At 48.2% G+C, this 26,298-nt stretch overlaps 1 protein-coding gene across 2 annotated transcripts in view; it reads right to left on the reverse strand.

The window, feature by feature from the left end:
* Positions 1-26,298, reverse strand: part of GNAO1 (G protein subunit alpha o1) — a 137,927-nt gene that overhangs the window by 17,865 nt on the left and 93,764 nt on the right. For both annotated transcript variants that reach the window (XM_057364566.1, XM_057364565.1), the window contains exons 5-6: positions 7,422-7,550; positions 6,581-6,710 (exon numbers count right to left, since the gene is read on the reverse strand). In XM_057364566.1, the coding sequence (XP_057220549.1) occupies positions 6,581-6,710; positions 7,422-7,550 (259 nt within the window). The remainder of the gene's footprint in view (positions 1-6,580; positions 6,711-7,421; positions 7,551-26,298) is intronic.

The following is a 26,298-nucleotide window of genomic DNA, read 5'->3' on the forward strand; positions in this document are numbered from 1 at the left end:
GTGTCATGTTCCCCGCTGCTTTCAACTCTCAATTCGATTTTTCTTTTTTTTTTTTTTCTCGGTTCAAGAGAAGCTTCATACCTGCCAAATTTGGTTGGTCTCTCAAATGCTCATTTTTTGGCCTTTGTTTGGCTAGATAAGGTCAGRCGGCCGAGGCAAAGCTGTGAAGGTGCCGAGGCTGGCGACGTTTGGCGCCGGGGCCGACGCCGGAGCGCGCACGCCGGTCGCGTGGCCATCTCTCAGCCGGGAGCCGGGAGCGCAGAGAGCAGGCACGGCGAGGACGAAGCACACCCAAGAGTCAGGGGGTTATCAAAGGCAAAGCATGGCACAGACCAGACCGGCTCCTCGGCTTTTCCCAGCGGGATCTCCTTGGGACAGCACTCCCCAAACCCGCCAGTGTGCGTAAGAAAACGGTTACAGCCATCGCCACAGATACTGGAGAGAACAGGGCTGCACGGGCTTGTTACTGGAGGGATTTTTGGGGTGGGTGCAGCATGTCCTGTTGCCCCCAGCCCTTGATTTGGGAATGTGGAGTGGTACRTGAGTCAGCCAGGGGCCTGCACCCTTCTCCCACTCCATTTCACACCCGTGCTGGCAGCACTGTTGAGCCCAGCACTTCATCGATTAACACATTCCTTTTCATTGATACACTTTAGCTGCTGCTGAATATTTTATATAGACAGAAGAGGCTCCATGGATGAAAGAAACATCTGATCCAGCCCAGAGTGAAACAGGACGCGTGTGATTTGCTGTGCCCTGTCCCAAATGACCGCGCATTTCCCTGTTTGTATCGACACACGGGGACGACGCGATCACGTACAAACGTAAAAATGCATTTTGGATTGGGTCTCAGTTGCAACACGTTGCTTATCTGGATAATCCCGTGCCTGTGGGCTGTTTTTCACTAACCCATTCGGTACTGGTTGGTGTGGGAGTCTCTGGAGCAATGCTCCCCTTTGCTACTTGTGGTGCCAAAATTGTAACCACATAGAAACCTGGTGTACAAAGGTTTTGTACAGGAGATCCTTGCATACCCAAAGCCTTTGAGAGGAGAGATTGAAGTGGAGGGTGGTCACGGGAACAGAAAGSAAATACAATTAACCATTTTTTAAAGCAGGGTCCCTCACAGAACATTTTTTCTGATTTAAAATAAAAGCATGGAGAAACACATGAATGCTGCTTGTGGGTTAAACCCACAGCTCATCTGCAGCAACCCTCAGCCACCTGGGCAACTCCGTGCCAGGGTGGCCACACTGCACAGCCCCAGTGGAGAGCAGAGGGGTGAAACTGCTCCTCGTGGCATGGGGAGCACCATGGACAACACTGGGTTTGTCTGAGAAACAGAAGCTGAGGACTTCTTAGATGGGCTTCATGCTTAGGTGAAGCCAACTTTTCTACAGTTGCAAGACTGTGTAAGGATCCTAGAGAAGTCCTCCTACTTCTCTTACACAGTTTGATCAATTTGCATTAATGCATGTTATGAGATGAGAATGTTTTCCCAAGAAACAGCAACTCTTAATGTTCAGTCATAACCAGAATATAGAATCACAGAATCACATACACACAGCACAAACCAGCACAGCCCTCTACAACATGAGGGTTATGCTAAATGTCCTCTATTCCTTTCAGATTCCGGAAAAAAGTTTCAAAGCTTCCTAGGGCTCTCTGACCTGGCTTTCTGATCTCTACATTTTGCTTTTTCCTCTAGCTTTGCCAGTTAGACAAGTAAACATAACAAACTGTTATGCCCACTTATGGTAATTTATATGAGAAATGTTTTGGTCTTAAAATCCACTTTTTCCTTCCCCACCACTAAAGAGATCATGACATTATTCAAAAGCCAGRAAATTCTTTCCATATTTCACCAATATTCTGGTGAGCAGGCATGGATGCTCCTGTTGTTATACYTGGATGCCATATGGGAAATGCTGTTGCATCCCAGGAGGGCTTCTGGGAGCCCATGCATCCACGTGAGCTGTCCAGGTGCTGGCTCACATCAGGAACCTTCAGTGTCTCCCTTTCCTTTCCTTTCCCTTCCCAACTGTTACCAGCTCAATACATGTTTGTAGGAACCCTCCAACACCTCAGACAGACCCAGGTGCATGAGGGAGAAAGGATGCGGTGGTCAAGATTCTGTCCAGGCAGAAACACACTCATAAAAAACATCATTTTTTCACCAGAGCATGGGAGGTGAGCTGGTTATTTCTGCAACACACAGTTAATTCTGTATTTTCCGTTTTCCTTGGTGATTAAGTGCTAGCTGTCACATGAACTATAAGGACACTGATGGTTATCCTAAGCACAGCAACTCCATATTCCCCCTCCTGCTTGCATTTCCTAAGATGCCCAAACCACTCCGGCTGCTTTGTCACTCCTGAGGCAATTTCTGAGCGCTGCAGCTCCATTTGCCTTGCCCAATGAGAGCAGAGAGAGCACGCTAACCAGGTCATGCAGTGCAATAYGAACCAACAGGCCACACTAATGCACACCAAGGGTTACCAGCACACAGCCTTCATCCCATCCCATCCTCAGCAAAAGGGACATGAACAGTGCTTTCATGTCTTGGCTAGATATGGTTGACCTAAATATCTTAGCTTCAGAGGCAGCAATGTGCGCAACATCTCCCTCTCTTGCCATGACTCCTTTGAATTTGCAAGGTAAAAACCAGAGGATAGTCTCAGTTCCTATGACAGATCCCATTCCATTGCTGTTTTTGTTTTAAAATTCCATTAGGAATTCTATTTAGAAGGAACAATGGAAATCTACCTTTGTGAATCATCTTCTCTAGTTTCACTGAGTGATATGACTACTGTCCCTCTCTCTTCACAGATTACAGAGCTGAGGCTTTTCCTCCTGTAACCTCAACTTATGAAACAAAAAGATAAGTCACAAATGAGACAAAGCAGCCTTGTTATGCAAAGCCATAATCCACAGAGATGTTCTGCCAGTTAAAGCAGGATGTTCCCACTGTGTACAAATATGGCAGAGAGCCTGGCAGCTCCTTGTGAGGGACTTGGTAAAGGCAYAGGCAGGTGTAATATCTTGAGGGCAGTGGCTTGTGCATTGGATGGGCAGGGCAGAGGTACCATTCTGCCACAAGAGCTCTGCTCTGGCTTGGGCTGTGGCTGGCAGCAATGGGACTGATGAAGGCACTGCTTCAATTTCTCTCATGCCTTGTTCCTCTCCCCCGGGAGCTGGGCACACAGGGACACAGTTTAGATCTGCCAACAGCAGCATAAGGTGTTGGAAGCAATGGGAGAAGCTGGATTCAGCAGTACAGGGAGTTTCTGTGAAAAGTGTGWTCTTTACGGGTGTACAGGCCTAAAAATCACAGATGCAGAAAGTTTGCTCTATTTTCTTTATGTCTTTCTGATCTGGACATAGGGAAGTACTTGCTTTCCTTGACTCCTGCTGTGTGGCTCTTTGTGACAGGGAATTAGAGAGAAAATACATCCCTTGTAAAAGACTGCCTGCCCTTAAGGAGCAGGGACAGCYTCAAACACAACAGCCTTGTTTTAGCTGCTGCAGGAGGATGGGTGTTCAGTCTTTTAAAACAAAGAACACAATAACCCACAAAACAACTTTACAAGAATAGAGCTGTGTTTGAATTTTAAGGGCAGGGACAGGTCAGAGAGTGTTTCACCCAGCCTTGTTTAATCAGTTCTTGGGAAAGGATTCACCATAAACCTGTTTGTGAGCTTTTTTTTGGTGAGACAAGCTGACCCTAAGCTTGTCCCACCTGGAGCTTCCCAAGGTGAGCCTGTCCCTGCTCCACATGATGCTGACTGCATCTGAACTGCAGTTTCCTCCATCTGAGGTGTGGTTTGACTTAGAGAAGTGCAAAAAGCACCTATGAAATCCTGTGCTCATTGACAACAGGGTCCTGAGTGCAGGAGAARAAGCCATTCTCCATGTGCACCCGGCTTTGGACGGGTTTTTTTGGACCCTGATGTGCAGTAGGGGTCTTTCCCTCTCATGGCTCCATGCCAAAAATGAAAGATCTCTATGAGTCCTTTCATACTGGTGGAGACWTCTGTACAGCCCCCAAACCTTCAGCAGCTCAACACAGCTGGMAGTGCCTGGACTGTAGTAAGCACCTCCAGCAAATGAAGCTGGAGGAGCAGCATCCAGCTCGCTTTCTCAGCTGCCTCCTCTTTGTGTTTTCCAAGGGAGAAGCAATAAAAGCTGATTGACGTCATTAAAGCCGGCAGATGTGACGGATGCAGCCAGACAGCAAATCAGCTGACAGAGGAGATGCAGTTTYACTGCTGGGCTTTTGGAGAGGCACCATGTTACCAGGGAGGGGAACAAACACTTGGGGTTCACCTGGGAGGGATCAGAGTCCGTGGGTGCCGTTTTCTGCCTGCCTTTTGTGATGTGGATATAACAGGGCAGGCAAAATCCAACACCACTGTATTTCCTGATAGCATTGGCCTTGCTCAGGGTTGTTTATTTGGGTTAGGCAGGGGCGTCCTGCCGGTGTGGTGGTGGTGATGCCGAATCCTTTCTCCGTTTACGCCGAATGTGTAAATGAGCAGCAGCTGCCTCTGCCCTCCTGTTGCTCAGCATCCCCCGAAATGTGTTGTGAACAGGGACTGAAATAGCAAGCAAATGTCACTGCTGTGCCAGAGCTGCAGCAGGCTGCTCTCCTGCTGCAAAAGGAAAGTYGGGGATGCATAAATCCCCRTTTCTGCAGCGCAGCACTTCAGGARGGAGCTGAGCTGGCTCCCTGCTCGTCTCCGGGGTGGTGCTGGGTGAGGGACAATCACTGGCAGAGCTCTCCCCAGGAGAKATGCTCTAACTGCCAGTTCAGAGGAGCAGAGTTAAGGCTGACATTTAAAAAATGGCATTGGCATTCAAGCCCTTCCATGTTGTGCTTCATGGCTTTGACTTGTGTAGATGGGCACCCAAAGGTGATCTGTACCAAAACCTTCAGTTTGGGTGTGCCAGTCCAAGTTATACCTGCAGAGCACCTTTCTCTCTGCTCATATCACAGCTTTGCTCCTGRACCTGCCCTCTCCCTGTGTGTTTTTCTGTGTCTCCTATCTGATTTTGCTGCCTACTTGCAAAGCTCTATAGTGTTGAGTTAATGGCTGGATTTTTCAAATAATGTCAGGAGATTTTGGTTCCTTCCCAGTAAATCCTAAAGAGCTGAGCCCCCTTGAGTGTATCAGGGCCAGGGTGAGAGGGAGGAGACAACTGGGGATTATAAATAGGTGGGCATGAGAGGATGTAGAGTGTCTCAGTCGGTCTGGAGGGACACAGTCATGATCACAAAATCACAAGGACCACCAAGTCCAACTCTTGGTCCTACACAGAACAACCCCAAGAGTCATACCATGTGCCTGAAAGCATTGTCCAAATGCTTCTTAAACTCTGTCAGGCTTGGTGCTGTGATCACTTCCCTGGTGAGCCAGTTTCAGTGCCTGATCACACTCTGGGTGAAGAACCTTTTCCTAATTTCCAGCCTAAACCTCTCCTTGACACAGGGTCATGCCATTCCCTCAAGTCTATGACTGTTCATACCACCCAGAATTGGCATCAATATGATTCAACCAACCAGGTGATTTTGAAAGAGAGTTTGCAAGAGCTCATAAACCTGGCTCAGAGGCTAGAAACCACAGTCCTCCTAGTCTTTTTGGGACAAGACAAGTGTCACCTAAGAGCAGTCTTTCTCTCGATTCCATCCTCATCCACAGCTTTCTGCAACCCTGCCATCTTTACCAGCAGGAGAAYAAAAAGCCTCAGAGAGACAGAGCTGGCAGGAACGAGCCCTCCATGCTGCTGCTGCTGCAGATTGGGCACTGATGAAATCATTACTGAGCCCGAGTATGGCCTCCAATTCCTTTTCATTAGACAAATGTAACTGGCTGCCTACCAGTATGTACCAAAAGTAACTGGTTGTCATTAGTCCCAAAAAATATGCATCCATATCATATTGGATGAATGGTTGGAATACAATAATGAGTCTTATTGCATCCTTTCTGTGTATTCAATTCACTTGTATTAATTGCACTCTAATACCAGGGAGCACACAGGTCCTCRCCAGCTTCATTTCCAGATGGTATTTTGAGCCTAATGTCACAGTGGGAAGTCATAAAATCTCTCCTAGAGCAAATTACCTGAGGAATCAAACAGTTCCACTCTCACTAAGGAAAATGAATTTCTGTAGCCTGAAGAAATAGGTTATATTCCTAGTCAGAGCCCTGGGCATGCAGTGCTGCCCTGCACCTCTGCACCACAGCCTGACTGCTTCCCTGTTTTAAAGCCCACCCAGCTATGTCCTCTTGCTGGATATAGAGTCCTRTAATGCATTTTGAAAACACAGATTAGCTAGAAAGGAGAAACAAACCACTCTGACTTTACCAGTGTAAGGAAGCATTACCTGGACACGCAGACTTCATATCAAAGAGTGTGGAGGAGGACAGATCTCCCCAGGATTTCAGAGTGAGGGGAGAGCGACGGACAAAAGCACATTACTGTAGCACCCCAGGGAGCATTCGGCGATCTCTGAGCAGTTGCTGGCTATGCAGTATCCCATAAAGAGGTGTTGGGGCCTCCAAGACCCAGTTAGACTCACCGTGGTTTCGTCTTCATGGAGCACCTGGTCGTAGCCACTCAGCGCGACACAGAAGATGATCGCTGTGACATCCTCAAAGCAGTGGATCCACTTCTTGCGTTCTGACCGCTGGCCCCCGACATCGAAGAGCCTGTGGCACAGGGGAGGACCATCACCACCCACTCCTCCCTAGTTACCAGGCAACTTTAGCATTCTTGGCATTTTCTGACCACATGGCCCCTGSGAGGCTCCAAACACAAAGCAGTGGGTCTCTCTCTGCTAGCTTGTCTTTTYCTCCAGAGCCTGAAGCCAAGGAGGACCAGGAAGAAAAATTACAGACAAGAATGTARGGATTTGTGGGATTCCCAACCTTAGCAGTGCGCTGGGTCCCAGAAGGTCTGTGGAGGTGGAGACCACACACTTGACTTCTWTATGCTCTAAATAGTGTTTGTGTGTGGCTTTCTGTCTTTGTGCCCTCTTTTCTCTACTGGATGGCATCATGAGGGTCAATGCATYGTGTTAACTCTGTGTAACTGACCCACTTAAGAGAAAAGATTTGGCCATATACTTCTGCATTTATGAGGCTTGATCAGATTTGGGGGTCAATCTTATATTATACTTTCCAACAAAGAGGGGTTGTTTGGGTTACAAGAAGCTTCCATGAGCTTTTATCTAAYAGGCATTGACTTTCAAAACAGGATTGCCAAACATTTCCTATTGTTGACCCTTGGAAATGCTGTGTCTTCTGCAGTGGGAAGTATCTATGCATGAACCAGCAATTTAACAACTTCTCCCTTAGAAACATGGGGAAACTCTATGATAGTAGTTGTTTAGAAAATTTACTGTACAATTTTATACTAACCTGAAGTGGAGGTTTTTGAATGTGAAATGGGTTTCTACGATGCCAGTTGTTTTGACCCTGGTTCGGAGGATATCCTGCTCCGTGGGCTGGTAGTCTGCAGCTCCAATTCGATCTAAGCTGTCTAGGTAGCTGAGAGAAGAAGGGAAAAGAAAAAGAAAACAGATAAGACACATATTAATCTTTGTCAATCTCAGATGAATCCTTTAGCTTCCTATTAATCTTTTTTCAATCTCATTTTTTATGGCTGAATGTACTGTAGCTAAAGGAAAAAAGTCCTGTTCTGGGGAAAAACAAACCTCACTAAGCTAAGCATAAAATCTGATAGGGAACTGAAAGCAGGAAATTAAGCATGATGTGTTTTGAGCCCCAACTGCAATCCGTGAAAATACACAGTTTTAATATTAACTTGCTATTTTTATTCCCTGAGGGATAAGGGTCCCAACTGCTCCATTGTGCTGGATCCTGTACACACACGTTTTTCTGCAAGGGTTTATTCAGATAAGAGGTTGGAGCATGGAGATCTTGCTCCCAGAACATACAGGTCGAGTCCCCTTTGGACATGTCTCTCTCTGTGCAGGGAAGGGACATRCCAAACCTTGCTTTCAGTCAGCTCAGATGATGGGAGATGGATCTGCCCAAGGGAATCACTGCTTCAGTTTGAAATCCAGCACAGGGCAGKGGCTGCAGGAGATGCAGCTCTTGGAAAGAATCCAGGACCCCACTGAGATGGTGATAAYTGGGGAGAACAAATTGGGACTTTGGGGGAATAGAGAGGGGATTTAGCTATCTAAAACACTCGGACAGTTTCAAACATGTAATTTTATTCTGCTTTAGGCTTAAAATATATGAACACAGGCAATGCCTCTCTCGGCTGAAACTTGGGGTAGGAACTCCTGTCTTTTGGCAAGACATGTTTCTATACAGGAACCCAACAGCTTTGCACACATGACCACAATCCAGTTTTCCATCCACATTCAAGACAATTTTATAAAACAGTTTATAAAGAAAGAGGAATTTGGATTACAATTTAATATGAATTATAAAAACAGCCCTGCATCACACAACAAAGTCTTTCTCAACAGCATTAAGGCTGCACGCAGACACTCCAGTTTCTTTCAAAAAGGGTTGTTGTGCATTACAGGGCATAAATGTCCACCTCTAGCTCCAGGAGCATCAATCTAATGCACTGAGATGCTCTCAGTGTACTGTGGATATATTAGAACATGTCTGTGCAGGAGCAGTGATCTTTTCCTTTGATCCCTGTGCCTGGATGTCACCCAGAGAGGCAGTGGGGCAGGAGGTGACCTGCTGGTGGCAGGACAGGAGGGTACTCATTCAGGTGCCAGAGGATGGCAGCTTTGCCCARTGCAGCAGGCAGAGAGTAAAGAATACTAAGAGGACCTGCACAGTTGCAGAGAAGGAAAAGATTTTGTTGTCTCAGGTAAGAGATTGCTGGTGAGTGTAAGAAGGTATGAGCTGGAACCATTCACACAGGACAGCTATGACATCTAAGCTTTCTGTTTAGCTAAATGCAATTTTGTAAAAACACRAAGTGTGGACTCAGTCCTGATGAGTAACCAAACCATCTCTCCCTCAGCTCACGTGCCTTGCTACAGCACATCCCACTTGGCCTGAACTTGGCCCTTTCCTGCTGCTGGAGATGTTATCCCTGCTGCATCCAAAATCAGGGAATGGCTTTCCATTTGTGTCCTGGAGGGAGTGCTCTGAGCCAGGGCTCTGGAGCAGCACATTTGCTGTGCTGGGGCTCTGCACTATGCTACGCAAGAAAACTCCCTGCCACTGTTCCTCATACCTACCCCACAAGCCTAGAACAGCAAACAGACAGCCAGACTCTACACTAAGGTCAAATACAAACCTCACCCTGCTCATATCACGCATTTTCCCTACACATCATATTTACCATTTATTTTTGCTAAACAGTTCCAAGAATCACGTCACCCAGAGAAAAGTATATAAGCTAAGCAGGCTTATTTTTGTTGTGCCCTTTTTCAAGCATTTAAAGGCACTGTGGTTTTGTGACAGATGCTCCTTTAATAACCCTATGATGGGCACTGGATGGATGAATGGGGYTTCATTTGAAATCAGATCCGAGGCTGTGACGGCTGAAGCCACGATCACTCATCTATTCACAACTGGTGTCAACTCCTGTTATTTMAGAGACAGCTGCATCTCTTCACAGGGCCCTGCAGACTGAGGCAACGCTGGTATTCAGAGACCAAGGTTCTCCTCTGTCCTCAGGAAAAGAGTGCTTCAAGGTGATGTTAAAAAGCAGAGGTGTAAGAGGATTTTATTTTCCTCTTGCAGCTCTAGGCAGTACCCTGAAGTCCTTTATCACTTCCTCCATCTTAATTTTCTGACGACCCAGCTCTCTTCAATGTAATGTTCACCATTAATTATTCTTGCCTTTGAGATCCTCCTTTCATGCTGYGAGTGCAGCAAATGAAGGAATTTACTGCAAATTGGCCAAAGGACTCAGGTCCTCAACAGCACAGTGATGGACAAGCTTGTTCCTGTGACTGCTGCCTTCAACCTGCACTGATTTGCTGGTGAATGGCAGCATCTCTTCAACCCTGGGTGTGTGCTGCAATTTCAGGGTGTTCTCACTCACACTGCAGTATGCCCAGACCCTGGCTGTTCCACAGAGCATTCCCCTTTGCTGCCTGACAGCAAATCAGCTCCAGATTTGATTTGAACCTGCATTCMATCTGGCTCTGAAGCTTGGAAAGCCTTGCCTCCCTTCCCTTGTAGCCTCATGTGTCCAGCTCCACCCAAGTTSTCTGGAGAATCACAGGTTTGGGGAAGCTGGTGCAGCCATCAGCCTCTTGAGAGGGGTGAGTCAAGCAGGTTCCATCCCATCTACCTGACAGCGTCCAGTTTCTGATCCCAGCTGGGATATCTCCATAGGAACCTTGACTGGGGGTCCTCTAGCACCTGCTCCCCAGTGCTTAACTGGTGCTGTTGCAAAAGAATACTCAGTACCCCCAGTATTCAATGTTTTCTGGCTGCAGGTGAGCTGAGTGCTGCAAGTCTAGAGCCTTGATGTCACTTCCACACCAGTGCCTCCAGCCTGCCTGCTGGGCAGCCCAATTCCAATASCTGCTTGCCAGCACACCCTTTGCCTTTTCTGTTAAATCCTCTCTTCATCTCTTTCCTCATCTCKAGTATTTTCCAGTACTCTGTATGTTTCTCAATGACTTAAATTCTTTCAGCTGCCTGGSTCTGCTTTTCATCTGCTCCTGGGAGTCTCAGTGGGGGTCAGCCATCAATTTGTATGAAGTTATAAAACATTTTCAGTGCTGGTTTGGAGGCTGCATTCCAKAACTGTTTACTCCTTTGGCTGCTCTCCCCTGGAGAGAGACTCAGGCTGCAGCAGTTATTTTTTCCCCTGGACTTGGCTGCAGCTGTGTGCAGCCTGTGAAGAGTGTGCCATGGCACAGCTGCCACACCAACATCCAGCCATGGGAATRGGAGGATCAGGCAGGCTGCTGTTGGGATGCTGAGCTGATTTTAGCCACTGCTTGATCTCCTGGATTCCTGCTGGAGGCATCTCTGAGGTTTCACCAGAGCACTGGCGCTCCCTCCCCAGGCTGCTTGGAAGGATCTGCTGGGGTGAGCCTGAGCTGGGGGAGGACAGTGTACCTTGGGGTGCCACCTCTTTGGCAACAGGGACACCCAAGTGGGGACAAATCACTACACATGGTGCTGGACAGCAGCACTCCTGCTATGCCCTTTGWGCTGAAAATCTCAAGGCCAAACTGTTGTGGGAGATAATTAGTTGTCASAGCCAACAGGCTCTATGACACATAATCCCCTCAGAAGCTGGCATCTGTTTCACCAGCAGAAATAAGAGCACTTTGGAGGCCGTGGAGCGAGAGCTCGGCTCCCCCTTCCGCGTCATCGGTGCTGGCATCAGAGCTCTTCCATTTCCCAGCTCCAGGGTTTGCACACTGGAGTGGAAGYGTATCAGAAATGACACTTCAGCTCTTACTTGCAGCCTGCCTTGTCCTGGGTTTGCAGGGGTTAAAAAAGCTGAAGGAAGGTTAGAAGGTTTGTGGGTACATGAGTAACCCTCTAGCATTTCTGCTCCTGARCCGAGTAGCTCCATTACTGCTGATACCTTTTATTTCAAATGCTTTGTTTTGAGGCAGATTGCAGRTTTCTGAGTCAGTCAGTTTACCAGGCTCAGGGAGGTGAAGCCCAACTATATTATGCTGCTAAAAGCAAAATGCAGAAGAAATGGCAATTCCTAAATACAGGGAGAGGAGCTCATTGAAGAGAGGCTAAGAAAAGCAGGAGATCTAGATAGACTGGTTGATAGTGAATAGCTACACACAGTCGTATTGCCCTTCATCTCCTGTTTCCAAAAGCATGTGGGAGCAGCACTGTTGATGCCAGAGACACTGCACAGAGAAAAGGAACTTTCATCCAGGGGTCCCTTGGGAACAGCTCGGTGGCAGCAGCCTATGTGCAGTGCGTGGACAGGGATCCTTCCCCAGGCTCTTGGCCACCACAGGAACCTTCTTCCAGGATTGTGCTGCTGATGCCAAAAGCTCCACTGGCTGCTTTCTTGGATGAAGAAGCACAGCTGAGGTTGCAGGCTGTGGTCAAGGCTGGATCCCTGTGCAAAGCTTACATAGACAGACATTCACGTTTGTTGAGCTTAATGGCAATAAGAGATTAAACGTCTGTTGGGTTTTTCTTGCCTTCAGAGTGACACCTTGGCAGCCTTTTTGCGTCATCCAGCTCTCCCTGTGCACACCCAAGATGCTCACACTGTGCTGATGCCATGCTCATGTCCTCAGTGCTCAACGAGCTGTGGTGCAGCAACAGCCACAGYTGGCTCTTGGTCTGGGGCAGGTCTGCAGGGACTGGAAGCAGGAGCTTCAAGACAACAAGCCTGGAGACAGCAGCATCTTCCCAGTGGCTCCTCCATGCCCACTGTCCTGAGTTCTGGCCTTGTCTCCTCCCTGAAGGAAAGGCCATGTGTGCGTGGGATACCCCAGCCTTGATTTGTTGGCTTGTGTTGTATTTGATGAGGAAGCAGATCCCCACTTGTCAACACACGCAGCTGAGTCACTGCTGGGTTATTTTGGACTCTGTGTACTGAGGCACTCAAGGGGCAGCTCCAACACTGTGTCCTGGCAAACGCTGAGTTTTTAATCAAGGTTGTCACAAGCAGGTTCCATGTCATCTAAATYGAAATGCTTATGTAAAGATGGCTCTACCCAAGCATTCCTTCCTTGCTCATGGGTGGAAGGCTGCCTGTGTCTGATCTGAGCTTCCACCTTATTGTCTTTCTTTCTTTCAATGATGAACACATTCAACGTATATTTAGCATTAAAACCATTTAATATTTAGTGACCATAGAGTAAGGGTTTAGAGGATAAYACTGGGTTTAGGGAGTGTCAGTAGTGGCTCTGCAACAGCAGAGTAAACTCTTGCAGTATCTCCTACCAGAGAGAAAAACCATATGGGCACTGCTGCCTGAAGGTGGGMTACAGGCTGGTCTGGCTGCCCAGGGCTGGTGCTGGGCAAGTACCCAGAGGTCATGGCACCACAGTGTTTTTYTTCTGCAGACACTTTGCCCAGTCATATCTCCTGTTATATTTGAGGGAAAGGGGAAAAATCAAACACAGCCCACTCTCAGAATCCAGCACCCATCCAGCACATACAGAGATGATGTCACAGGTGTGTATCCTAAGAAATCATCACTTGTGAAAGGCTTGGAATGCTGCCAAGCAGTGGCACCGTGTCCCTTCAGGACTCAATCCTGTCTAAGGGCAGAGACAGTGYAGAGCCCTCCTCTCCCCCTAACAAAAGCCAGGGGGTGGCACATACTGTTCCTGAGGCATTTCCAGTGCGTTAYGGCAGGCAGGGAAAAGACCTTAGGGGGATAAGAGGGCAAGAACATTGTCTGGTGTGTCCTGCCTCCATGGCAATCACATGAATTACATGGCAGGCTCTGCTGTCTTCCTGCTGCTCCAAATGATAAATCTCATCTCACGTCCAACCAGATCAGATACCAGCATGAAAACTCCCCATCTCCTTCCTCTAACTAAATCTGACCAGTGTGACATGTCACTTCTGSTGCCTGCTCCTTGCAGGCTATTAACAACAGGAGTGATGGTCACCTGGCTCAGGGGTTACTGGGGTTGCTTTCCTGAAAGAACCTTGCTGGATGTCATGGGTTTTCATTTTTCTTCCCTGGGGAGYGAGGAGGATGGTCCCTGCTATTAAAGGAAGGTGCCAAATCTTGACAAAAAAGATGATGTGTTGCGATGCATTTTTTATTTTTTGGGCCCTGCACTGAAGCAAGGCTGTACAGGGCTTGTACATCAAGATCAACTTGACAAGTTGATATTAATACTAATGATAGGCAGGAGGAATGAATAAAAGCAGGTTGGAGTTTAGCTGTCCTAGTTAGACTTGCTGTATTCCAAGGCATGACTGGATCCAGAATAATTTTTAGAATCACATGTGGATGAGCAGAGTCACTAAATAGCAGCTGTGTAAGAAATGTACTTGAGAACGAGGGGTCTCTGGGTTTAAGTGCTCTCTGGCTTTGCTCATAGTGCCAGTTTGGTCAGCTCTGGCCACGTCTCTGCTCCTTTCTGCTGGAATTCAGGCCACTGTGTTATGGTTTGAGTTTGTGACCGCAGAGCKCTGGCTGGGGCTGAGCTGGGTTTTGGAGGAAAAGCGAGATCAACTCACCCAGAAAGGATTTTGGAGGGGCCATGGGAAAGGAGATGTGGGCTCATCYTTCTGCACTGAAGCTTGAAAATTGGATGGGATGTAAGAGGGGATGAAAATGATTTTTTTTTTTTTAACATATACAAACCCTTACAAAAGAGAAAAACAATGTGTCTGGGTCAGATCAGTGACTCACCTAGCTTAGCAAGTGTCCAAGAGCAGATGTTAAGAGAGAAGTATGAACATGGGGCAAGTATGCTGTATTCAGCTTTCCCAGCCTCCAGAACTTCACATGGATAACAGAGTTTCAAAGAGAAGTGTGATATCTTTATAYTTTTTACCCCTCAATGTTTTTCTTCCAGAAATTTGTCTAGGCACTTTTTGCAGCAATTTAAGATTCTAACAACCACATCTGCAGCAAGGAATTTCCAAGCTCAGCTACCCTGTCTGTGAAAAAACTGCCTCTTTCTGGTTTTTAAACTGCCGTGTTGGAGTTTAACTTTGTTAATTTTTGAATGGGAACAGCTGTCCTCTCTCTCCTCCCTATCCCCCCACTTTTTTCTCTGTAGACATCTCTGGCACCTCTGCAACATCTGTGCTGGAGCATCTTTACTCTGCTACCAAGACGTTATTGCACAGCAGCACTTCAGGGCCTTTTGTCACGTAGGAAGGGGTTTTCCTCATTTCCCAAATCTTATCAGAGATGGAGAAAGGAGGGAGCCATAGCTGCCTTGTTCTATGAGAGACCATCTGTTCTATGGTCACTGAATCCACTACTTGGAGAAGCAGGCAGTGTAACACCAGAGCCTTGGGGGTGCCACACRGGGCAGATTTGGTGAGACTGCACTGCTGTGCTCCCTTCCAGCAGTGCCCTCATCTGAGCAATGCCGCTGTTTTATATAAAGTCCGTGATTTAAACTGTTGTTTAGCGCAGAGCTGCTGACCACAAGGCACCCTTGTCTTTGTTTTATAAGCCAAGGGTTTTCACAGGGGCTGGCTGTGCCTTTGCAGGGGCTCTGCGTGCGGCCGGGATGACGCACGGCTCAGGCTGTCCAAGGTCTCTCCTGGTGGCCCTGCAYGCAGGTGTCCTCTGCACAGCAGGGGGACACAGCCACTGATCCAACCTCAGGCACACGGAGCCTCAGAGCTCCAGCCTTGCTGCTTTACGTAAATCTCTGCCTCCTTCTCAYGCCCAGCTCTGAAGGACAGGAGCTGAGCTGGAAAAGGGATGAGGAATGGTGGGACTTGGAACCCTGCAAGAGAGCAGGACCTGTGCCTAAACCTTTATGCAACTGAGTCAGTGGGTTTGAAGCTTTTTTCTTTGCTCCAGGACTGCTGTTATAAGCCTGCTGACAGTGGAGCTGATGGTTTTCTGTACTGTAAAAAGAAGAAAGAAAGGAAAGAAAAGGAGGGGCTAAAAATAAGCCCCGAGGAGTTTGGGATAATGAAGGGCTTGTTCTGGGAAGGAGTCCTGCTCAGGGCATGCAGGCCCTGTGCTGCAGYGGGGCCTCTGGTGCATTCACAAGCATCTGGTGAGCCCGAACAAGGGAGACACATCAACTAACCCAGTTTACTGCATGCTCAGCCCCCAGTGAGCACACCAGCACAGGCACCAAGGATCGCTCGCCCCAGTGCTCCTCGCATTGCACAGCAGACGATTCAATTGGGCCCCAAGGCCAAATGAGCTAATTACTCAGAATTACTCCAGCCCTGGAAAGCAGACAGCTGGGACCACAGATGAAACCAGTCCCACAGACTTTAACCTTTTGATCAGCCGCTGGCCAGAGATAYTCATCAGGGTGTGCACAAAGGCCTGGGACATCTATTTACACACTTGTTGGTGAAGCAGCATTAGTATCTCCATTTCTAAGCTGGAAGAAAAGAATGAGATCTAGCTGCAGTGTTTTGCAGTGCTTGGTGTCTGTCTGCAGCAGGGATAGCATTGGTGAGGGATTTAGATCTAATGCTGTGAAGGAAAGCATCGCTTAATGAGATCTGTGTTCTCATATCAAGTAGCTGGAGGACGCCCATGGCTGGATGAGGGAGCAATTACGAGGAGTGGGGTTGGTCTGTTGGGAGCTGACTTCAATCAGGGGCCTCACTTATCCACTCACCCTGCTGAGCAAGATGCACTGCTGCTGATGGAGTGGGATCATATCTCTGGATCTTCTCATCTGTCCGTTTTCCAGATCTATTAGCAAGCTATGGGGATTTCTGCTTTCAAATGTCRTTTAAGCATCCCTGCCACAAACCATGGGTACCAAAATTAGCCAGTGCTCTGCCAYGGACACATGTGACTCATAGGTAGCAAAAGCAAAACCTGGAAATTTCACCCTTGGCTGCACGCTAAAAATATCTCAGTTATCCCAGACATAGGTGGATCTCTTGGGCGTGTAAAATCTGTGCTACGCAAATGGACTTTCTGGTCCTTCTCAGCAGCTGTCAGGCTGAGGCTYCTTGGAGAACAGCTTTGCTTGTGGTATTGCAGCATTTTGGTTCCAGTCCAGGCCGGATCCAGAAGCAGAGACACGTAAGGGAAAATTCATGGAGTTTCTCATCCCTTCACAAAACGTTCAACYGAATCATTGTCAGGAGAAGATTTGTTTATCATAGATCAAAATAGCTCGATGGTTCTCACCAGGRAAGGCTGTCACCTGCTGGCCCCCCACTTTTCCTTTCTCCCTCTTCTGTTGGCATAAGCAACCTCAGAGGTGTTTTACCACAGTCTCCTGACACCACATACCCACCCCTGAGGTTAGACTCCTGCAGTCCTCTGGATTTGGGTGGCTCCTAGGTCMCTGCAGGAGTGGGCTGATCCCTGTGCTCAGCTCAAGATGCATCAGGGACACTTACGTGGCAGAATTGGTTTGGGATACTCTGCACAGGACAGCCCAGCCATCAAACTGGTGTGGCTTTGTGGGAGATGAGCTGAGGACACCACCTCAGAGGCATGCCCCTCCACGAGGGCTGGTGACAGCTGTCTGCATCTGAGCTTGTGCAGTCTTTCCCCTGTGCCCTGGGGACACAGCCCTGCCWGAAGCAGCATCCCTGCCTGCCCATGGACCTGTCAGTGACCACATCTCTCGGGAGCAAGCCATGGGCCAAGGTACTGCAGTAAGCCAGGTGGGCGGACCAGGAGTTCCTCTCTGCTTGTGGGAGAAGCTTGAATCGACCCAGGAGAACTTCACTGCCAGTGGGAGGATGGAGCAGGGCCAGAGAAACATTAGGTCTGGAAAACATCAAGAGTTCTTCCAGACAACGTGGGCTTTATTGCCAGTAAATGCCTTTGGTGTGCTTCCTCTTGGCTCAGGAGGGGAGGGAGCACCTCGAGCAGATGGCTGGTTAGCAGAGCATCGCCCCTGCTCCCTGCTGCTGCTGAGCACCTCAGCTCTTGCTGGGCAGGATTGATGTGTCCTCCCAGCCTCCCACTGGAGCAGGGAAATGCTATTAATCACACTTGCTTTAGGAGAAATAGAAGTATTAAGATGATTTGCCTGAGGACACAGTGGGAAGTCTGTGGTGGCACTTGGAAGTCACTTTGGCTTCCCTAAAATGCAGTCGGAAGTTTTGACCACAAGACCTTTCCGTACTGAGTTTTAGAACCCTCAAGCAATATTCTTCCATGCWTTTAATAGAGATTTTGCCCAGTTAGGGGCAGGTACTGCAGGATTGGTAGAAACTGAATGTATTATATTCAGGCCTACTATAAGATAAAAATATATTCCCTCCATAAAGAGCAGCTGATAAAATGGTGTTACAATGGATGATTGAAACCACAAGTTAACTCAAGAATTTGAATGGAGATAAATAACTGCTTTCTTCTTTTTTTTTTTTGGTGAACAAACAAGGCTGAAAATGGATGTTGTCATGTACCTTTCTGCTCCATCCAATGTAATTTCATGCAATCCCTTACGGATTTTGATGAGTTCTGCAGATCAATGACACAGCACTTAAACACAAGCTAAGCAGTAATTACAGATGCATGCAAGATTTATTCATCTGGTGGCACTGCACCAGCTGATGGCAGGATCAGCCATATCCAATCAATGTTTGAAGCTTCTCAAAATACAGAGGTTTTTTGGCTCCCACTGCAAAGTGAAAATAGCAATAACCCTGAAYCCCATGAATGCCTCCTTCAGTCCATACAGGGAAGGCTGCAGGATGAATCTGGGTCATATGTGCACTGCTGCTTGTCCCTTGCCTCTGCACTCCCACAAATATTTTTCTTGCGGGGTCTTCTTCACAYGCTCACTACATGACCCACTTCTCCCTAGAGCTGAGGACTGGACTGATGAGATTTAAGGCATAAGGAAAAAGAAGCAGCAGCATTGCAGAGAAAAGGGCCASGGAGCAGGCATGTCCTGTGTGCACAGGCAGGGAGCCAACGTGATGTGTCACACTGTGGWACGAAGGGAGCAGCTGGGGGACCGCAGCCCAAACCACGGAGGTGTGTAATGTGCACTGTTGTTATGGGAACACGTGGCAGGGGAGGCAAGGTAGCATGTGTAAAGAAAGAAACTGGATTTTGTCCAATTTTTCTCCAGGCTTTCCCTGCTGATGTGAGTTATACGTTCATGTAGGAGCTCTCCCCTTCCTGCAAAGCTGCTTGCTCCCCACTGTCACCACAGATGCCCTGGCAAGCCAGGGGGTCACACACTGTGAWGCTCTTTGCTTGGACTGCAGAGAGGGTGCTAATCCTACACCTTGCACCTTGCAGGTGGGACTGGATTGAGAATGTGCATCAGGAATGCAGCTCTGCTCTTTATCACGTGTGGGAAAAGGCTCTKCCATCCCCCAGTGTGGTCCCCTGGGCAGGGTACAGGTGGTTGAGCTCATGGGTAGAAATGTGTAGACTTTTTTCCTGAATTTGTAACTTCTGYATTTGTGTCATTTTTTTGTTTATGCATTTTTGTTCAATGAGAAGGTCCTCTGGGGATTTCTTCATGTGAMGTTGCTGCTTTATTGTTAGTTTAATTTGAGCAAAGGTTTTTGCCTGAACTCCATTATGAATTCCCAGGTCTCAGCATCTGCTAACTAGCATCATCCACCTCTCTCTCTCTCTCTTTCTCCTTTTCCTGCCCATGAGGCAGATTTGGCCTCACTGCACAGCACACTGGTGCAGTATTTCTCACGCTGGGGACTGCAAGACYGTGGATCTGTTTCACTGCAAATGTTTAAACTGACATTAATGATGCTCAGTAGGATGTACTGGCTGGTGTTCTCCTGAAGGAGGATTTGGAAATGGTTCTTATGCTATCATCAAACCTTAYACACCAACAGCAATACTGAGGGATTGGGGAATCCTGATTTATACCATTAAAAGGTATAGGCTTTCTCTAGGCTCAGAACAGTTTCTCCTCTTTTCTGCCCAATAAATTCAGCCTCTGGAGAGTCTCAGGGTGCCAAGAGATCTTTGAGGAGGTCTCTTTTCCAGGCACTCAAGCATTCAAATGCATTCAAATGCAAGGAGGTGGGGAAGGTTGTAAGCATGAGGATTTTGGCACAAGGATGGGTGTTCATTCTGCTGTTCTCCAGCCTCTTTCTGCTGTCATGAACAAACTGAACAACCCTGCCCAGAGCCTGTGCCCACAGAGCAGAGTGGGTGTGTGCCTGTCCCTGACAGCYCCTGCAGAAATACCCTGAAAGCCTGAGCTGGGCAGGGGAGAGGCAGGGGAGGGGGTTACAGGGTTTTCTATGGGGACTGACGTGTAGGAGTTTTAGGTTTGGATCTGTGAGATACGTCAGTGGTCTGAGGGCAAGCAACATCTGTGGGGAAGATTAAATAATAGTTCATAGACAGTCTCTGCTACTTCAGCTGTAATAGTATAAAAGCGGTGGATGAATGGACCGGTATGGACCTAGCACTAGCTAGTACCAACTACTTTGTTGCAGGGGCAAAAAGAAAAAAATATAGGAAAAGGTCAAAAATCTGTCTGCAGTGTAGAGGAGCCCTGTGCTGATGGGGCTCATGSCCAGCTTGTATGGTAGAGTGGCACATGAGCAGTGCTGTGGCAGYGTCACGTTAGTCTGCCTTCGGTTCCGCAGCCCAAATCAATGATTGTCTCATCTGTGTGTGCTCTGGGGAAAACCAGCAACCAACAAGCCCCTAATCGAGTTCCCAAGAGAGGRAGGAGGCAGAAAGGCCATCCCTGGCACTGACCCAGCCCTGGAATGCCCATTTCCCCAGGGCTGTACTGAAACCCCAAGGAAAAGCACAGCCCCRCTGCCACCCGCACTGCTTGTGCCCCAATGCCCATGGTGCCCGGTTTCTCCCAAGGCACTCCCCTCACACACCCCACACRGCACTGGCCATGCCCAAATGTGTGCCCGTGCTGCTGGGCCCTGCAGAACAGACCCCACATTTCCCCTGYTCCCACCTAAAGTGCAGCTCGATGCCTGAGGGTTGGATGCTGGCTCAGCGCATGGATAAGCAAGACACAAAGTGCTGTTTGCTCCAGGGCTAATTAGAGTTATTGTATCAATTAGTCTGTGAATAATCAGTGCCCTGAGCTCCACGGAGTGAATCCCAGAAGGGTCTTGGCCAGGTRCTGGGACTCTGCTGCCGTGGGGCTCCCCCAGCTCCTCCTGCCATGCTCKGCCTGCCCCGCTCTGCTGCTGCCTYGGCTGCTCTCGCCACCGTGGACGTCAGCAGCTCATAAACAGCAGCGTTATTGTCCCCACGGGGAGCTGTGACACGGAGCTCCAGCCTGCTGGCCGACGGGCACCACGGGCTCCCAGGGGGCCTGGGGAGCTCTGCCTTCCTCACAGAGGCTGTGCCCTCCCTTCATGGGCACAGATCTGGTGCCTCAAACCCATCATTGTTGAGTCCTTTCATCTTGTGATTTTACGGCGTGGCACAACGTTTGCTACATCCTTTTTTATTTTTTTTTTCCCCTTCATTTTTGTTCTCTCAAGCCCCTCAAGACTGGATATTAGATGGGCTATTTGCTTAAGGAAATAAAAAAATGCTTTCCAGTTCTCCTGTTCACAGACAAAAGGCTTTAAAGTACAAGCCAGAGGGTTCAGGAAGAAGCAGATAAAAGCAATTTTCCAATGGYTGTCTTAATATATTCTGAAAAACCGGGAGTTTTAGCTAAGCTTGTGATTGGTTTTGGATTTAACTCCTAACCTTAAGTTGGATTTTMGATAAAACTCCTAACCTGAACATGGGGTTGCTGCATTCTTCTAATGGGAAGGGTGCATGTGTGTGCACTGTCTGGACCCCAAGAGGGGATGGGGAGAAGGAGTGCAGCAGCTGCACACCTCTAGCATCACTCAAAAGCTCTTGGAGCTCCCCTGCASCGTGAGACCTGATGAATTGCACCACTCTGGCACAGTGCATGCCCTGAGCAGGGACAGGATGAGGAATGGCATGATCCATGGAGGAACTGCCCCTCCTGCAGTCAGGGAAGGGGAGCTGAGAAGYCCAGAGCAGAGAAAGGCTGGTGGCCATGGAATTGTGGAGGGGGCAAGGAAGGTGACAGTATCCTGAACACACAGAGATGATCTGTCCTGCTTGGCAGGGCTTGTCCTGGGCTGGAGTGGCTCCTCCTGGGCTGTTCACCCCACRGCTGGTGCAGGCAGCTCTGCCCCACAGCTCCCAATGTGCTGCTACACGCTCCTTGGACTGCAGCAAGTCCCTTTTCAACTTCTCTTTSCAAACGGTGATGATTTAGGGGATAGGACTTGGGTAGGCGTCTGTGCAGCATCTTCCCATCACACAGCCACTGCTGCTGCCTGCAGGCCCCTGTGGAAGGCAGCTTGCTCCATCCCGGAGCCCGGCTACAAAGAAATTCCTGCGTTCCTGCCATTCTTTGCCATTTAAGGATTTCAAACGGATACATCGGGGAAACCACACCACACCCCACGCTCACCTCCCAGCATCACAGATGGTGCCAGACCTGACGCCAGCCGTGYGAAGAGCCTCGGCACGGTGGTCTCCTGACAGATTTTCCTGCAGACACACTGCAGAATCAGGAATCTGAGAGCAGCCCGATGGTCCCCACGTGGTCATTGCTGGGGACAGGGTTCAGAGCCCTCGGTGCACAGAGCTGGGTGCTGATTGCCTGGCATAAAGCAGCAATCACACACATGGAGGGGCACACGCATTGCTAGAGCTGCCCAATTCCCTAAGGAGCTTCTGGGAGCAACAGGATGGCCTGAGAGTCTCTCTGGTGCACCTCTCAGGAGATATTCCATCTCCTGCCCTCCCCCCATGTCAGTGATGCTGTTTGTCTGCAGGRCAGGCTGTGATGGTGGAGCTGGGGGTGCATGTCAAACTGCAGAGTGCAGAGAGAGAGAGGGAAATGTGGATTCCTTGGCTCTGCAGGGTAGGAGGAGCAGGGGCTGTGGGTTCCCAGGAGAGTCTGGATTCCCTGGCTGTCAAGCTGCATCCCAGCACGGCCATGTCCCGGTGTGAGGAGGGGTGAAAGGTGGGAGACACAGTGAGGGGCTCACTGCAGGGTGTGAGTGCTGCCTGTGGAAGAGCAGAGTTGGTGGGAGAGGGGGGCTGCAGCCAGCAATAGGGGCAGCAGTGAAAAAACAAACTGAACAGAACAAAAAAAAAACAACCCCAACCCTTGGTGGCAGCCTGCCAGCTCCAGCTGGTTTCGTAAGGACATTTCAGCCTAAAAATACACAAATACTCAGCCAAAAAAAGTCAAATCTTACTGCGCCGAATCTGTCACCCACAGCCCTTCACAAGGCAGGAAGAAATTCCTGTTGGGTCTGTCAGCCAGAGATGAGAACAGATTATCTGGGGTTCAGGACTGTGGTTCAGCAGGTTTCCTTGGGGGGATGCCCTGYGCTGTGTTTATTGATGCTGCTGGCTGCTCAAAGCTCCTCATCACTAAGCAAAATGGGAAAGGAGAAGAGATCGTTCCCAGGTTCTTGGGGTGTCTCCTCCTCCAGGAAGTGTGAACTACCTCAGCTCCTACTCCTTTGGGTGTGAACTTTGTCAAAATGGGGACAGACCTGATATGATGACCCCTTTTAATTGTGTCCCATTAAATACCAATCTATTTAGTCAAGATCTCAAGATTTTACTAATCCCAGGCCAAGGACAACCCTGTCTTTGGAGGGATTACAAAGGGATTCTGTGTACAATGCAACACAGAATGAAAAATGGCAGGGAGGAGGCAGCTACCACTGTACCTTTGTCCTCAAGGAATGAACTATCTATGCAGCTTCACTGCTCCTCCTTGCAGGGCAGTCTGTATCTCCTGGCTCTCTTCAGAGCTGTACCCCARGAGAGAATGGTTCTGGTGGAGCTCTCCCTCTGCCCTGGGGTCTGAGGGGGCAAGTGGGAAGTGCACTAAAATGAGTTCCAACGCCTTATGATGAGGCTGTGTTATGCAGAGTCCTTCAGATCTCTGCCTGTGAGTTTTCTGCCAAAGAAGCTCAATCCTCATGCTCTCCTGTCAGTGTTTGGYGGAATAGGAAGGTGAGCATCATTTAACACCCATCTTCAAGATACCCTCATGTTGTCTCCACTCTGCTTTGGACCAACAGAGGCAGCCCCTGGGGAGTTTATGGCCAGTGTTGGTGAAATTGGGTGTTCCAGGTGGATCAAKACTGAGAGGGAGATGCTGGAAAACATCCAGCTGATTTTATAAAGTGTCTTTCCTATTGTGTTCTTCCTCCACCTCACACTCAGCCTAGGTCAAGCCATATAACAACAGCAATTCCTTAATTTATGAGGATAATAACGAAACCTAAGACCTCTACCAAGCCYAAGCCCTGCTAGACTATAACAGACTTTAGAGATGCCCTCACCTCACACTGACAAGAAACAGCTCCACTCCAGAGCCAGCACCAGGGCTGCTCCTCCCTGGAAACAGATTTGGGAATGGAGCAAGGCTGGTGATTCCACTCAACCTGCTCTGCCCTTTATGACTGTTTTGTTTTGCTCGTCGTAGGGGGAACTTGATTATTCAGAGCTGATGGGCATATTTACTTACTGGGGTAAATTAAACCATAAATTCAGACAAATGTACCTACCTCTACACTTGTGATGCATTTTTCCTTTCTGCTTTATTGGGCTYCAAGACACAAAGGTGGATTGTTCAATAAACAGTGCAATGCAAGTCATCCCAATTAATTGGATTGTTCCATTTATGCTGCTACTGCCTCCAATTAAATGCAAGGGAGCGCAAGTGACAGGCACGAGTAAAATGGGTGTGCAGAAAACCATATTCTAATGCAAAAGCTGTGATGAGAAAATGGAATCTACACACCTGATGGGAATATTAATGCAAAACCTTGACCTATAATTTTTCTTCCTTCASTCTGAGAGTGCCAGAAACAATTGCAGCTCATTAAAATGGATCATGTCCTGACAGTCGTGCATAATGTCCAAGTCCCACAAGCCCCATGGTCTAAATGTTTGCCTTGCTGGTGAAGCTATCAAGGTAAATGTTTAGACCATGGGACTTGTGGGATGTGGACATTATCCTAGAGCTGCATGGTCCTGYACAACTAGAAACAGGAAACTGCACCAAACCATGAAGACCCTTTCTCTATTTTATACTCAGTATTATCACAAAAAGAATGAAAGGAAAAAGACAAACCCAAGAGTGCCAGTGTGGGTTGGATTTTGGGACTTCATGTGGCCCATCCCCCTGTTCAAAGCAGGACAAACTTCAAAGTTTAATTCCCTTTGAAAGTTAGCTCAGGTGGCTCAGTGTTGAGCACTTTCAAGGATGGAGATTTGACAGCCTCTCTGGGCAGTCTGTTCCAATGCTGCCTTGTCAGGGCACAATCTGGAAGCCATTCACCACATCACAACAACATCTGGYTCTACTTTCTTAACTGCTTTTTTGATGCAAAGTGTGTGTTGGCACGTGGGATGAAGTATCAGTAGGGAAGGTGATAGCATCATGCAAAGACAATTCTTTTGAAACGAAAATAGATCAGAAAACAGTCCCTCACAAGATGGGGTGAGAAGGAAGGTACTGCAGTGTTTTATTGTGAGTCTGGTGCCATTTTTCTGTCAGGCACTGCCAGACCAGTTCTTGAAGATGGAATAACCAAAATGTCCAGTTTGCACTTGGTATTTAGCACAGCCTTGAGATGTCAGTGCTGTGGTTAGYTGTGGCATAGCAACAAACATAAGTGCATCTCTCTTTCTCCACTGAGCAGTGAGGTCTGTATCCCCTTCAGAGGCATCTCTCCCTCCCTTGGCTCCTGATGGAGGGAGCCAAAGGCAACAAGCTTCCTAGCCCTGACACCTCTGATATGTGTGAAGATGGAGGGGTTGAATGCAGGCCTAAAATATTTTACATTTTCACRGTAGTTTCACAGCCCTGGCATTATCAAACGATCTTTCAAAGTACTTGGAAGCAGTACTTTGAGATGGATTTTAGCTTTTTTGTGTCTGTGTACTTGCAAACTGTCTCTGCCTACACATCTTGCAGGGACTGTTTCTGTTTGGAGATGCACACRGAAAATCAGTGCTCGTGTGGATGCTCCGTCTGCTCCATTTCCCCCCTGAAGTTTGGACGCTGTTCAAAGCAGGTCCCCATCCCTGGGTGGTTAARATCAGACTTGCCCTATGTGCTGCACTCCACTGACCAGCCTAGTTAGGAACTCGAGGCTAGGAAACACAAGACAATTTTAAAATSTGAACAAAAGTAGGAGATTAAGGAAACCAGCTGGAAACCTCTATTTTGCTGATTTTGAAAGCAAAATGTGGGTCACAGATGTGCTTCCACAGACAGAAACTGGCTGGAGAAGAAAAAGACATCAGCAATGCCCAGACTCTTTGATGATCAGAGGTAGATTTAGCTCCTAGGCATAGAGAGAAGAAAGGAAGAGGAGACGAAGTAGGAATAAAAACATAATCAAGATATTAGGAATGTGGAACGCAACCCACCCGTAAATTTGCCTTAGGGAACTACGAAAAAATGCAGTAACAAAGATGAAACCAATTGCTATATCTTACTCTCTTCCCTCATCTTGCYTTCTTTATGCTTTTGCTTTTTGCAGTCCAAGACACAGGGGGTCCATTAAAGAACCTTTCCTCTTCCTCGATCATGTTTTTTTCTTTGCAAAAGTGCTGTTTTCTACTGCTCCTTTGCAGTAGCTGTGAAATCCTTGCTAAGGACAGGCTGACTTTAGAGGCTAAAAGAAACAAAGCTCTGCAGGAAGTCCATACCATTTGCATGTA

The sequence above is a fragment of the Malurus melanocephalus genome, unplaced genomic scaffold, assembly GCF_030028575.1.
Source record: "Malurus melanocephalus ecotype Western Australia unplaced genomic scaffold, MMel_1.1 scaffold_40, whole genome shotgun sequence".
Lineage (NCBI taxonomy): Eukaryota > Metazoa > Chordata > Aves > Passeriformes > Maluridae > Malurus > Malurus melanocephalus.